This window comes from Ursus arctos, unplaced genomic scaffold (genome assembly GCF_023065955.2).
Source record: "Ursus arctos isolate Adak ecotype North America unplaced genomic scaffold, UrsArc2.0 scaffold_5, whole genome shotgun sequence".
Classification (NCBI taxonomy): domain Eukaryota; kingdom Metazoa; phylum Chordata; class Mammalia; order Carnivora; family Ursidae; genus Ursus; species Ursus arctos.
The window spans coordinates 74,533,628-74,547,579 of record NW_026623067.1 but is presented as its reverse complement, the minus strand read 5'-3'; the positions used below and the strand labels follow the sequence as shown (position 1 = coordinate 74,547,579).

Sequence of the window (13,952 nt, the reverse complement as noted above, 5' to 3'; positions counted from 1 at the left end):
CCTACCCTCCCCACTCTCCTTCATGGTTTTCCATTTGCAGAGACATTCAGGTGATTTGTTCTGGAGAATCGAGTAACTTACTGGAGGTGATTCTGGCTCTGTAGGAGATAGAAGGGCTGCCTATAAGCCAAGGAGGATTTTTTTTAAAATAAACTTTTTGCGCTCTCTAAGCAGATGAGCTCAGGTGGGCTTGGATCGAAGGGGCTCCGTATCCCTAGTGCCCCCGACCTCTGAGCTGGGCGATGGGGCATTGGGGAGCCCACCCAGACCCTTTGCTGCTGCCAGAGACCAAGAGCCTGAACCAACGTAAGGGGCAGAGTGCCGAAAGCCCAGGGCTGTTCTTGTGGCCAGGAGGCACGCCCATCCCCAGCCCCGGGGCTTCCCCCAGGCCTGGTCGCCATTGGGGGGTGCAGGTGGAGGCAGAGGCCGCATTTGCACTCCCTTCGGCCACTCTTTGTCCCCTGGCTGCAGATGAGGCAAAGCCTCACGCCCTAGAAATTCCCAGAGGAGAGCATGTCCTAAGATGGCTTTTTTGATGTTTTCAGAAAAGCTTGTGGCTAAAGTAGTTTAAACTGACTTCAAAGCCCCCAAAGTTCTCAGTCGCCCAGCAAGTGTTTGGGTTAGAAAGGGGAGCGCTGACTTTCATATGTCACAGATAATTTTGAGAGGGAAGTCACCTTGTGTGGGCCGCTCTCCAACAGTTATGATGTATTTCCTCTGGCCTCGGGGACCCTGTCAGTTCTATCCCGCCCAGTTAGCCCAATCCTCTTCTCCTAACTCCTTAGGGCTGCTACGTCTCCGCAGGCTAAGGCGGGGCTGCGCGCTCCAAGGTAACCGTCGAGCCTACACCTGCCTGCGGCCTCACACCCAAGTTCCACGGCTCCCCCTGGCGCTTGGCTCAAAAGCGTGCTCATTGCCCAGGGGCCTCTGGCCGGCCACCCAGGCAGAGGAGACTCCCACCCGCTTCCTATCACTTTCTGTCCAGTGGCTTCCAGGGTCCGAGGGGAGGCAGGACACCGAGCAGGGGCAGCCCGGCCACTGCTGGGGCTGCTCTTCTGCACAGCGAGGAAGCCATGGGACGGCTCGGGCCCTCAGCTCTTGGGCTGCGGACACTGGCCAGTCCGGCCAGGGAGCCTTGAGAATGCTCAGGGAGCAAAGAGGGCACTTCCTGGCTGTTGGAAGGCTTAGCCCGTGGCTTAAATAGTGCATTCTCAGCTCCTAAACCTTCCGTTAGCGTGAGCAGCTTTGTGGGTCCGACTGCGGGCGCTGAGAGCGAAACGCCACAGAACTCAGGCAGTTTGTCTCGTCCTGTGGGAGCACCCACAGAGCCACTCTTCTTGAGACACACAGAGACCTCTGAAGATGAGTGCCTCTCTGAGTGTAATGCTACTAGGGAGACAGCACAGGAGAAACCCACTGCCTGCAGTCCCCAGCCAGGTCCGCTGAGCATGGGAGCAGACCACCTTTTTCCTTCTCCGTTCCACTCAGTGCCAGGGTCTCTTGGTTCCCTGACAGAGTCTGCAAAGGAGTCCATGAAGCCATACAGAGGAAGGCCTGCTCTTCTTCCTACACTGCGCTAGTCAGCTCCGGGCTTAGACCCAGGCTTAGAAAGGTCGCAGGATTCTTCAGGCTGTGCGCAATACTCTGGGCCTGGTTCCTCAAGACACAAGTTACTACTGTCACCTCTGGACCCGGGAGCAAGTGCCTCGTACATCCCAGGCCTTGGCTTCCGGAAGGGCCCGCACACTGGGCACCTTGTGCTTGGGCCTCCATATTGAAATTAATTGAAAAATACGTTTCCGACCTACAAAAATGTTTATCTGTTTTCATCAGAGGGATCACACTGTAATGAATATATTTACATCTCATTTCAAGAAAGGCCGCAAAGATCGGTGAGCGCTTGGAGGCAGCTCGTCTCCCCTCCCCCTCAGTGCCAACTGCAGCCTACCCCATCCCAATCCCCACATTCCCTGATCGGGCAGCCCTAGAGGGCTCTCCGAGACTTTCTGGGAGGCGGTCAGGAGTTAAATATGAGCTCCTCCCTCGCCCACTCGGCCTTGGGTGCTCACTCTGCAGGGAAGTCAGCCTAGGCCCAAAGACATTGCCCCTGGGTGTAGTGCAAAGGCTGAGGCCCAGGTCAGGATGGGGCCCGTGCGAGGGCAGGAAGGCCCCTCACCACCCCACACACCACACACTGTACCCCCCCTGCCTCCCTAAGTCTCAGGCGGGGAGGGGGGCAGGTGGACCTGCAGGGGTTTCTCCACAGAGAGCGTGGCATTGCCCCTCGCTGCACTGCACCTAGAAATATTAAAACCTCAGGTGGCTTGGAGCTTGTTAATACATTTTTAAAGGAGTGGGGAACCTGGAGATTTCCAGGCAGCAAATGAAAGCAAAACTTTGTCAATGACTTTTGAAAGTGAAGCTCTTGCCTCATCCAAGGCCTGTTTGGGAGTGAGGGATGGGGGAGGAGGTAAGAGGTGTTATTTCAAAAGATCTGGCTTTATTAATATGTTAGGGAAAAGCTCCCTTGGTAGTATGTGTTCTCACAGTGCCGACTAGAATCCTATAAAACATTCATGCTCCAAAAGCTGAAACAGAGAGCAGCCCCCCACGCACACCCAAAGAGAGGCCTCAGAGGCAGGTTTCTGCCCTGGAAGGGCCACTAGAGCCCAAACGCTGCTTCTGGAAAGAACCTGCTCTAGCCTGGCTCACCAGCTCCCAAGTTCTAGGTCCACGCCCCTAAGTGCCAGAGTGGGGGCTTTCCCTTCACCCAACTGAGCTTGCGAGCCCTCCAGGGAACCCCTGTCACAGGGTCTGGAGCGAAGGGTAAACCCTAGCCAGCTCTGCAGCAGACCATACAGGGGAGAAAAGGTAGGTTTGGCAGCGTTGAGGCCCTAACTCCCTCCCTGGACTGGGGAGAAGCCGGGAGGTCCAGCTATAGGCACAAGAGGCTTCTGAGAAGGCCCCCCTGCCCTCCCTCAACCCTACCCCCCACACCAGCTCTCCGCACCTCTCCGCAGCCTCTCTCTCTAGCCGGGCAAGTTCCCACCTGCAGTCAATGAAGCAGGTGGTCCCCAAACTCGGCCCCCACTTGCAACCAAGTCTACCCCAGCTTCCCGCGCAGGGCACCAACCATCCACAAGGTCCTAAGAGCTGCTGGGAGCAACCAGGGTGCCCTGCACTCTCCCTGTCCACCCCAGCCCACACAGAGCCTGACCCTCCGCATTTACGAAACCAAGGCAGCGGCTTGGTTTTAGGAAACAAATCTAGACAACTTAGTAATGGGCCTTAAAAGTTTCCACCCTCACCTCCCCATTCTAATAACAATTGGAGTAGAAATTAATTGGAGGGTTCTCTTGCACTTATGACATCTGTCAAGTAACCAGACACGTGGGTTTTGCTAAATTCTTTTATTTTTTTGTTTAAATTTTCACTTCGATTTTAATTCTTGAAGAACAGCCTCGACAACATATATCGCACTCATTATAAGAAGCAAAGGGTTATATCAAAAATTATTAGTATAGAATCACAGGAAATCTGGTTTGGAACCAGAAAAAAATACAAAACAGATATAGATACATAGACACAGGACAATTTTTTTATAATTATTTGGAAAATGTTATTTTCCCCTAATTCTTGTTTCCTTTTTTATGTGCATACGATGTTTAAATTTTACAAAAAAATGAAAATAAAGACTAGTATTTTACAAAATGAATAACAATGTTTGGGGGGTGTGTGTGTGTGTGTGTGTGTTTCTACATAGAATTCAGTCCACTTCCATGTGTGTTGTTTTCTGTACAGAATATATCCACATCCGTCCACAATAAATCCTGGAAGGTCCATTAGTCTCCTTCTGTTTTATTAAAATTCTCATGGTCCTCTCTTCCAATTTTTTTTTTCCTTTTCTCACCAGACACAAGGTCCTTTTTCTTTCCTTTCCAACATGTTCACAGATCTGATCCTAAAGAGAGTCTCTTTTTCTCCTGGTTTGCAGCTCGGGTTGCATTTCTGCAGGGTGGGCTGCTCCTGTCGGCCCGGCCCACCTCCCCCCTGCCTGGCTGCACCCTGCAACAGCCGCCTGATGTCCCCGCAGCTTTGGAGTCCATGGCCCCCGCCGGTCCTCTGAGTCTCTAGGGAGGCGGGGGCAGGTGGGAAGCGCCCAAGGTCTAGGAGCACTGGATGGACATGTAAGGCCAGTTGAAGCTGCTCCCAGACAGTAACATATCCCGGATGAGAGTTTCGATGGGGGTTTTACCTACCAAACGGACGAAGAAGAGCTGCTCGATGACCGAGGAGGACACGGTACGAAGGGAGGGCAGTCGCAGTAGGAGTTTGCCGAAACGGCTGGGCTGGTTAGGGTACTGGCTCCTCACGTACTCCTCCAGTGCGCACTGCGACTTCTCCTGCAGGCTCTCGATGTGGGCGGCATCCGACAGGCCACAGGCATCTGCCCGTGCAGCCAAGAGACGGACAGAAAAGCGGAGGGGACACTCAGGTTAGTGAACAGCAAAGGCACAAATAAGCCATTAGAAATGTTTTTGAGTTGATAAGAGGGGGAAACCGAAATAGAAGGGAAAAGGGGGAAAAAAATCCTCCTCTCCGTACCTCCCCAATCCTTCTTCACCATTCCCTCCCCTCAATCCCCACCACAAATAAAAATAAATCACACCCCCACCAAGCCTAGGGGAGCAGGAGACGGAAACACACACATGCAGAGGCAGCAACCCCTCTAGTCCCTTTGTTTTTCCTCTTTCACCTTTGGATTAAATAATGTACGATGCTGGAGCCATGTTTGCTGTGTGAAGCAACCTGTCCTCCGCCTGCGGGGGGGGGGGGCGGCATCTTTCCGCTGTGCTCTTTAAAGGGAGGACTTTTGCTCCTTTCGCCCCTGATTTCGGGGTGTTCAGAAGCCCTGAAGAAATACGTAGCCTGGGGGCAGTTCTTACAGGCTTCTTGGAGTCCTCCCTCTCAAACCTAAATGACCCCAACCAAAATCCTCTAGGAGAACCTAGACTGTCTAGTGAAAAAATACCTGGGAGGGGTAAGGAATCATGGGCTAGCAGTGCGTGGAATCAGATCAAGCCCATGCTTTAGCAATTCAGGATTTGAGATCCACTATCTCTGCAAGCAAGAACTCGGCAGCAAATCCGCGGTGAGGGTATATACTTCTATCTGTGCTTTAGATCAAGTAAGTGAAAATTGGCCAAATCTCTGTAAGCTGTATAATAATCAGAAGGAATATGGCTCAGTTACTCCAGGCTGTGGAAAGGAGACATCTTCAATGATCAGACACAAAGCTGGGCTGGAGGCAGCTGCTGTTTCTGCTTCCAAACTGGGAGATGGGGAGTTGAGGCGGGGATTTGGGAAGGTAGGCTTCCTGTCCCAGGACCAAGGGGAAAGAGGCACTTACACACAATGACAGCATCTTAAAACCTGTGTGTTGATCTCATATCAACCAAGGCTCCTCATGGTCTCCTAAAAATATTTCAAGACAGCAGTTGACACTCTATCAACTAACTAAAGGCAAAGAAACGGAAGAGAAGGTGGAATCAGAGGAATGAAGGGAAAGCTTCCTCTCTTAGTTCAAACACCCATGTTATTTCTCATATTAATAATAAATATTTAAAAAACAGGAAGATCACAGAGGAGCCCTTAGCCAGTCAGGAGGTTGACTAGAGATCAAAGGCAGAGTTTGCTAATATATAGATCTGGGAAGAAATTCATGCATGGCAATGCCCCCAAAAGGACGTTCATAATTGTGAATGGGCAAGTGTGACCCTAAGAAGTCACACCAAAAGATTCACGGAGAACCCCGTGTCTGCTGAGTTTCTGAGCTTTATGTCTTTTCATTTCAAGAACTGGGATTTACAAAGCATTCCAACACCTTCATCTACAAGGCAATGGCCTTGAGCAAAAATACAAATAAAACTAGTGCTAATTCAAGAACTTCTAAGGCAAGTTGCCTTTGACCCTGGATCCAGAATGGGTTCCTCTCAGATGTCTAATTACTCCTGCCAGCCACTCGGGTGCATCCACACTGGCCTGACCTGGGAAGCCAGTTAGATTTTATGGCCAGCAGGGTGAGGGCAGGAGCACTCTGGGGCTTCCCTGCTTGGAGAGGGGGCCCTGAGGTCTGCCCTTGGCCTTGCTTGCTAACCTGGCCCTGCTGAATGGCCACCATGCAGACTCATATTTACATATATCTTGCTTTACATGCATTATCTGCCCATTATGCCACAGGATCCCTTTCAGCCTCAGACAATGCAGTATGAAAAGGACCCACTGATAACCCAGCAGATTTTTTTAAAGACCCATATGGCATCCCCTCAGGTCTGTAAAATATTTATCTGTTATTTACAATAAGGGCCCCCAGAGTGCAAGGACACTACCCTTCTCCCGGCTAGGCCACTCCAAGGGAGAGAAGCCCAGGAAGGGTTTGCTTAGGCCCTATGCTGGCTGCTTGCATTTCTTTCCTCCTTTGAAGGCAGAATGCCTGTGGCTGGGCCTGGCTGCCAGGTGCCAGCCGGCCAGCTCTGTGGCCTCCCTCCAGCAGGAGTCCCACTCGGGCCTGGATTCCCACTCTAGATGTTCATCCCCACTCTGGATATTCCTGCAACAGGAGTCCCCCAACTAGGGACAGATAGTCTGAGCTCTCGGATCGATTGCGTGGCTGTGGTAGCAAAGCGAGGTGAGCGGGGGTGTCATGCAGCACATATTTACGTTCCATGAGATACACGCAGATCAGAAAGGGAGGCAGAATACACGGAATCCATGCCTCACTTTTTATGTGGTAGTGTCAATGTGGGAACCCTCAATATTTCTTCTATAGTATATGGAAAAGAAATTATGTAAATAAATAACCATTACTGCTCAGGCCCTCCCGGCTTAGCCTTTGTAGTGCAGAGAATGTATTTCATGGTGTGCATTCAAAAGAGTTTAGTGTTCAGGAAATATAGATGTAATCAGCTGCCATAACTAGAAATCAAAGTTATTATTGTGCTGAAAATGGATTTATTGTATTTATGTTAACTAGATGGCTCCTTTCAGAGGAGGTCCCATTTATTTGAGGGAATATTTAGGTGTATGAACTAATGAATTTTTTTTAAAAAGTAAGTTCAGGTCATGACCTAGTCCTTGGATGCTGTCCAGAATATTAAGGATTAAGCATACCATCCGGAGGCCAAATGTGAAAACCACCACAGGGAACCCCCGTGCCAGCTTCAAATACTTAGCCAGAGCAAACCTCGTTGGACAATATGTCTAAAACTGTCTTTTCCATCATTCAAAGTTTGCTTAAAAGTTGGATGACTTTGAGAAGGCTTCCCATGAATTCCCTTCTGGCTAGCAATCAAAACAAGTTTAGTCAAAAGTGGAAATGTGTTGTATGGAGGAGGGGGGGTGAATTACTACTGACAGCTCCATTTCCATTTTCAGATATTCCGTTTGCAATTTTCCAACAAAATAATGTTATTGTTCACTTCTCAGCCTCCCCTGCACCTTGAAGACGTGGTTCGGAAACTTCTTTGGGAAAACTTTTTAAAAAGGAACACTTTTCACGGGGATGTTTTAGGATGGAAAGTTGAAAGAAAAGCATGAATAATTCCACAATCTTCCCTGCAGCCAGCACAGTCCTCGCCTCTCTCTGGGAAAGGGCAGGAGATCAGAAAAGTCAAGGGAGTTCAAAGAACCTTAGTAGGGGACAAGGAAAAGGGAGGAAAGACCTTTCCTGAGAAGACCTCTGTCCAGCTCCAAGTCACATTTCTGCTTCAAGACACCTAACTGGATGAGATTTTAAAACCCCAGCTTCCCCGACACTGGCTTGCTTCCTGATTAATTTGGCTAAAGAGCCGGGTAGTAGAGAGCCAGCCAGGCCCCAGGCCTGCCAGAGCTGAAGCAGCCCAGTCGCTGCTTCCCAGGCTCTTTGTCACTTTTGAAAAACACGTTTCCATCAAGAAGACTTATTAAGATAAAATGCATTCAAACACTGAGGAGGCTATTCAATAAATCTTCCATTTGTTTTAAGGTTTGCACTTTATCCTCTTGCAAAGAATAACTCCCTCTCCCACTAGCAGACCTGCATTTGCACTGAAAGTAAAAGGGGGGCAGTCCAAGTCCACGGCTCTGGCCACCCTGCATACAAATGAGATGCTCTTGTCTAAATAAATTATCTGCTGTTCAGATCGATATTAATACTACATTTGCTACATTACAATATTGTGCAAATTTAAGAGTCATTTTAATACAATGTAAATACGATTCTTCACGCATGAAAGCCAGGAAATATTGATAGATTATACCATTGCTTACTGTTCAACAAGGCCTTGGGAAAGGGGTTTTGCCATCTCTGCTCAGGAATGGTTTTAATTTGGCCTTTGGAGGTCCTGGCTCTAGGATAGATTTATTAGGATGGTTTATTTGTTCTCTGAATGGAGGAATTAAAAACAATAGTGCCAATAATGGGAGTAAAACTGCAGCTAACCCTACTCACAGTGGGCAAGGCCCGGGACCCAATCTGAGCAGCTCTGTTCCCCACCAGCCTCCTTTCTGGCTTTGTTTATATTTCCCCCCATTACCTGCTGTCCCGGGTGTTTATATGTTTCCCTCTTGCAGGTTACAATAATAAAAAGCGGGCAGTGCTCTCAGAGGCTCTGACTAGAGCCTTCAAAGGCAACGTTAATGCACTTTCCTGGAAGTTAATTTGAACCATCTATCATAAGAGAAATTGTTAACATGCATGTTACCACCACCTACATTTAATTTGATATTTTTAAGGCACTCTGTTAAATTTCCCATGTTCGTGTGTTTTGCATGGCTGTGAGATTTCTCTCTGGGGCGGGAATCCTCCCATACTTGCGGGCTCTACAGTATTCCTTTTGTTTTTTATCTTTCTTGTTTAGATTGAATCCGTTTTTTACGACCCTCAATAAGCTCAGCAACTGAAAACATGAATGGTTTCCGATAAGGGAAAATCAGGCAGCAATAAAGCGGGATTATTTATGATTTATTTGCGCGTATTCTTCGCTTTCCACCTCTGTGTGTGTCTCCCTGTGTCGGGAAACTCATCCAGGGAGCGTGCCACACAGAGGAGAAAGCCACATTCCCACGTTCTCTTCCTTCCCTCTCCTCCCCCAGAAACACTAAACGCTGGCGCGCACACACGCACACACATACACACCGCACACACGCGCAGCCAGACAGTTCCAACGCCCCCCACCCCCCTGCACACACACAAGACGCGCACCCGCCGCCGCCGCAGCCCCGCGTGGGGGTCCAGGCCCCCAAGCCCCCAGGCCGGGCCGCCGGCCGCCCGCCTCCCAGCCGCCTCGGCTCCCGCACCGCGGCGCTCCCAAGATGGCAGCGGCGCCGCGGGCCGCGTCCGGGCGCTGGGGCCGCAAGTCCCGGCCAGGCCCAAGGTCGGGCTCGGGCCGGCCAGGCCCGCGCGGCGACTCGGCGCAGGAGGCCGGGCCGGGCGGAGCGCGGCGTGCTGTCGTCCCCGGCGCGGCCTGCCCTCCCGGCGACCACAGCCTCACCTGACGTGAACAGCACGATGGCTTTGAGGCAGCTGTACTCGGCCGAGTCGACGTGCAGCGCCTTGAGCTTCTCCACCTGCTCCTGGAAGATGCGGATGTGGTCCATGAAGGCCACGACGCGGTCGGCGGACATGGGCGAGGCGTGCAGGCCGGCGGCGGCCAGCAGCGGCGCCACGTGCAGCGGCATGGAGCACTGGGCCGCGTTGAGCACGAACAGCTCGCTCCAGGTGAGGCGCAGCAGGGACACTTGGTCGGTGATCTGCAGATCCGGGAAGAAGGGGATGTTTCGGGCCCACTCGACGGCGCTGAAGAGCAGGCGCGCGGCCAGCTCGCAGATGTTCTCGATGCCCATGATGTTGTTGGGCTGCATGCATTGGCTGCCGTAGCGCGACGTGGGGTAGGGTTCCGCGCGCAGCAGCAGCGAGATGTAGCCGGACAGGTAGCAGTGGCCGTTGAGGGGGTCCCCGTTGGTGAGTGCGTACTGGCCTGGATTGGGTTGGGTTGGAGGCATTCTTCCTCGCTGAACCGCTGACAAAAAGAAAGAGAGAAAAGAGGCAATGTGCATCCAGGGGGCTTGCGAACATCGGCGCGCCGCAGCGCACCCGACACAATGCGGAGGCTCTTCCTACAAGCCACACGCGCCCGGCGCATCTTCTCTCGCGCTCGCTCTCACTCACAGCCCACACCGGCAGGAAATCTGGGGTGAGGGCCTCCAGCTCCGCGGCTCAATATGCCCAGCCATCGCCTGCGCCCCTGGTCACCCTAGCCCTGCCAAACTAGGCCTGATCTCAGGGCCCCCAGCCCGGCACAGCCAAGAAAGTGCCACCCAACCCCTCCACCACCAAGGTGTAACACACTGGTTAATGAAATCCCACTCACCCCTCCAGAATGAAACAAATCAGAGTAAAACAAAACAAACAAAAAAGAACAGGCGAAACCAGAGGAAGGTTGTGGTTCTAGGCAAACGCCTAGCCGCCTATTCATTTGCAAGCAAGCACTGTTTTGCTCAAAATGTTTCCATATTCTCTCAAAATGCTATAGAATTATCCTTAAAATAGATACAAGTTACATAACCACTTACAACTTTTGAATAGAAAACAAGTATCCTGCACCCCTCCCTTACCCCCTCCTCCCCTTCGCCCCACACAAAGTTCACTGTTAAAAGCAACAGAAAATTGAAAAATTTCAAGAAAAAGTTGAACTTACAGTAGCCAAACATTATTGAAAAAAGTGGGAAATATAATTAATGTCTGTCCTGTGAGGTACCACTGCAACCTGCAGCCAGCTTTTGCCCAGTGAATGCACGAGCTTGCAACTGCAAAAACACTGGATTCATTAACCATCTGAATGCAAAACGTAAGCATGCTTTGAGTTCTTAAAGCTGACCAAAGTTTTTTTTTTTTTAATGTGTATGTTTTACTTCAACAGTGCCAGCGTTTTAAATTGCCATGTAAACAAAGACAACTTTAGGAAAAGTTAGGGCTACTGAACTCTCCCCCCAGCAAATTAATATAGATATGCCCATGTACACATAGCTGTCTTATTTCAGGTTGTGCACTATTTTCTTAAGTTTGCTTTGATTCTAATTTTAATGCAAGCCCCAATGCAATTTAAGCTCTTGAAACATAACAGCTAGAATACTTTTTTCTAATTATAGTTTTGAACTTGGCAGTTATTTTTCAATTAAATGAGAGCACAATTCAGTTTTTTTTTTTTTTCAGATGCCTACAAAATCTCCCTGGAGCTAGAAATGAAGTCGTCATATTTGCCTGCTCCTTGAGATCTGAAGGAATTCAATTTCTTTCCTTGTGGCATATAAAATATAATTTTAAAGTCAATTACAAGAAGGAGTAATCTGCATTCTGCAAAATTGACTGGTTCGCTAATTTGACTATAAGACATCCTTAATGATTGTCAGGAGATAAACTTTAACTGTAAACGGCTAAATATATTTATAAGAAAAGTGCTGCATCTCTTGCCACATGAACATGAAGCATATCTAAATACAACATCAAAAGTTGTGTTAAAAGAAACCAAATCCATACAACACAGGGATTAAATGAAGTGGAAGCTCATGCCAGCTGCAGTCTATGCATTATAGCCAAATCAGAAGGATCGGTAAATGCCGTTGTAAATTGTAATTTGTATGCAGTATTTAAGCAGAGGGTGGAGTTTGATGAAGAAATAAAACGAGTATCATGCTTTTAAAAAAATGACACAACTATGAAAGGACGGTTCAGTCACAAACTTTCCTTTCAAAGTAGAGGGGTGAAAACAAGGCCACAGCTCTGGAGGAGGCGGCCCCAGCTCGGTGAAGAGGAGAGGGAACCAGTGAACAGGCCAGAAGCCCCCCTTCCCCCCTAATTAGACCTACAAGTGCAATAAATCTCACTCCTCTTTTTCCAAGCTAAGCTTCCAAAAGGATGATGCAGCAATGAATCTATGGTTCAGGGTACTCCAGTCCCCAGCCTTCCCCAATTTTAAATAAAGGGTATGAAGAGGTGGAGGGGAAAGTGGAATGAAAAAACACAGAAGAGTTTTCTGGGAGAAATAAGCACCCCTCCCCAAGTTCATGCCAGCACAGCCCCCAAGCATCCTCACGCACACGCGGGAAAGAGACACACACCGAGCACATCCAAGACAGAGGAAGTAAGGGATTTTAAGCCACAGCTCACGATCCCAGGGACACAATCCTGAGCAGGCAGCAGGAGGGGTGGAGGAGCCAGGGAGAGGAGCGCAGGCCGGGAGGGGGAGGCAGCGGCAGCGAGCTTGGTTGGGGGGGGGGGGTGACGCCGGGGGAGGAAGGCAGCGGGGACAGGGGAAGCTGGGACGGGGCCGGGACCGCAGGAGCTCCAGCCCCACACAGCAGCCACCCCCGCGAGAGAAAGAAAGAGGGCCGGGAAGGCGGGCGAAGCTCAGGGAAAGAAGCAGAGAAGAAATATTCACCTTCCCGCCTCATGCCCACTTTGAGGCACTTCTTGAGGCGGCAGTATTGGCACTGGTTGCGGTGGTGCTGGTCGATGGGACAGTTCCTGTTGGCACGGCATGTGTAAGTTAAGTTCCTGCGGACGCTCCTCTTGAAGAAACTTTTGCAGCCCTCGCAGGTGAATTGGCCGTAGTGCTTGCCGCTCGACTTGTCCCCGCACACCACGCACTCGATGTGCTGCTGGCTCTGGCCCGAGCCGGGCGGGCCCTGGCCCTTGTCCCCTGCCGTGCCGGGGGTGGCGGGCGCTCCGGGCTGGCCCGGGGTCTGCGGCGTGTGCGGCGCGCCCGAGCCCGCCTGCTGCTGCTGCTCGCTGCCGCCGCCGCCGCCGCCGCGGGCCGCTTGCGCTGCGGGGTTGGGGCCGCCGGGGTTGCCCCCGGCCACGTCGTCCTGCGGATCTCGCCAGCTGCTAACTACCATTGCCATATCTTTGGGCCCGGGGAGCGCTGGGGGGAGCCGAGCTGCTCGCCGAGGGCCGCGGGGCGCGCGGGCGCGCTGGGAGGGGAAGGGGAAGGGGAAGGGGGGAGGGGGAGGGGGCGGGGGGCCCGCCGGGCGCCCCGGGGTCGCGGGAGCCGAGCCCGAGCCGGGCACCGGCCGCTGCCTCCGCCGCCGCCGCCGCTGCCGCCGCTACTGCCTCGGCCGCCCCGCTGCTGCTGCGCGCCCGCCCGCCCTGCTGGCGTTTTGTTGTGGTTCCTGCTGTTTTCTTTCTCTCTTTTTGCAGCCCCCCCAGGCTCTCTGGCTCCCCCCCCAACACCCCTGCTCCCCTCGCCCGCTCCCCCCGCGCTCCGATCCTGGGGGGGCCACGCTCTCCTTCCCCCCCCTCCCCACCCCCCCCCCCACCGAGCAAGCTCCCTTCTCTCGCTTTTTTCTTCTTCCCCAAGTTGCAAAATCAGAAATGGCACAGGCGGCAGCCGGGAGCGGCGCGGGGCGCAGCGCCGGGGGCGGCGGGCATGGGCCACGGCGCGCGCACACACTCGCCCTCCGCCTCGCCCGCACCCCCGCGCACACACACACTCACACACACTCGCTCACCCGCGCCGGGCGCCCGCCCGCCCGCCGGCCGCTCGGGCTACACGCTGCGCGCCGGCTGAGCCGACATAGAGGAAGCCGGCGAGGGCGGCGGCGGCGGCGGCGGCGGCGGAGGCGGAGGAGGCGGAGGAGGAGGAGGAGGAGGAGGAGGTCGCGGCTGCAGGCGCCGCTGGAGTCGCCGCCTCAGCTGCAGCGGCGACCGCCGCTGGAGGAGCCGGGGCCCGGGCGGGAGTCCGAGCTGGAGTCGGGGCCGCAGCCGGAGCGCGAGCCCGGGTCGGGGCCGCCCGCGCCGCCGCCGCTGTCCCGGCGGGAGCCCTCGCTGGGCTCGAGATTGAGGGGAGCGCGGTGAGCCGAGCAGGGCGCGGGGCGAGGCTGCCGGCGGTGATCAGGGCGCGTTGGTGTCGGGGGGC

At 52.7% G+C, this 13,952-nt stretch overlaps 1 protein-coding gene across 1 annotated transcript; it reads right to left on the bottom strand.

The window, feature by feature from the left end:
- Nucleotides 1-3,395: 3,395 nt before the first annotated feature.
- On the bottom strand, nt 3,396-13,021 carry NR2F1 (nuclear receptor subfamily 2 group F member 1). Its single transcript, XM_026498624.4, has 3 exons — nt 12,477-13,021; nt 9,531-10,058; nt 3,396-4,447 (listed from the first exon to the last, which is right to left on the bottom strand). Exons 1-3 carry the CDS (start codon nt 12,937-12,939, stop codon nt 4,167-4,169), a joined length of 1,272 nt encoding a protein of 423 aa, XP_026354409.1. The 5' UTR covers nt 12,940-13,021; the 3' UTR covers nt 3,396-4,166.
- Nucleotides 13,022-13,952: the final 931 nt, after the last annotated feature.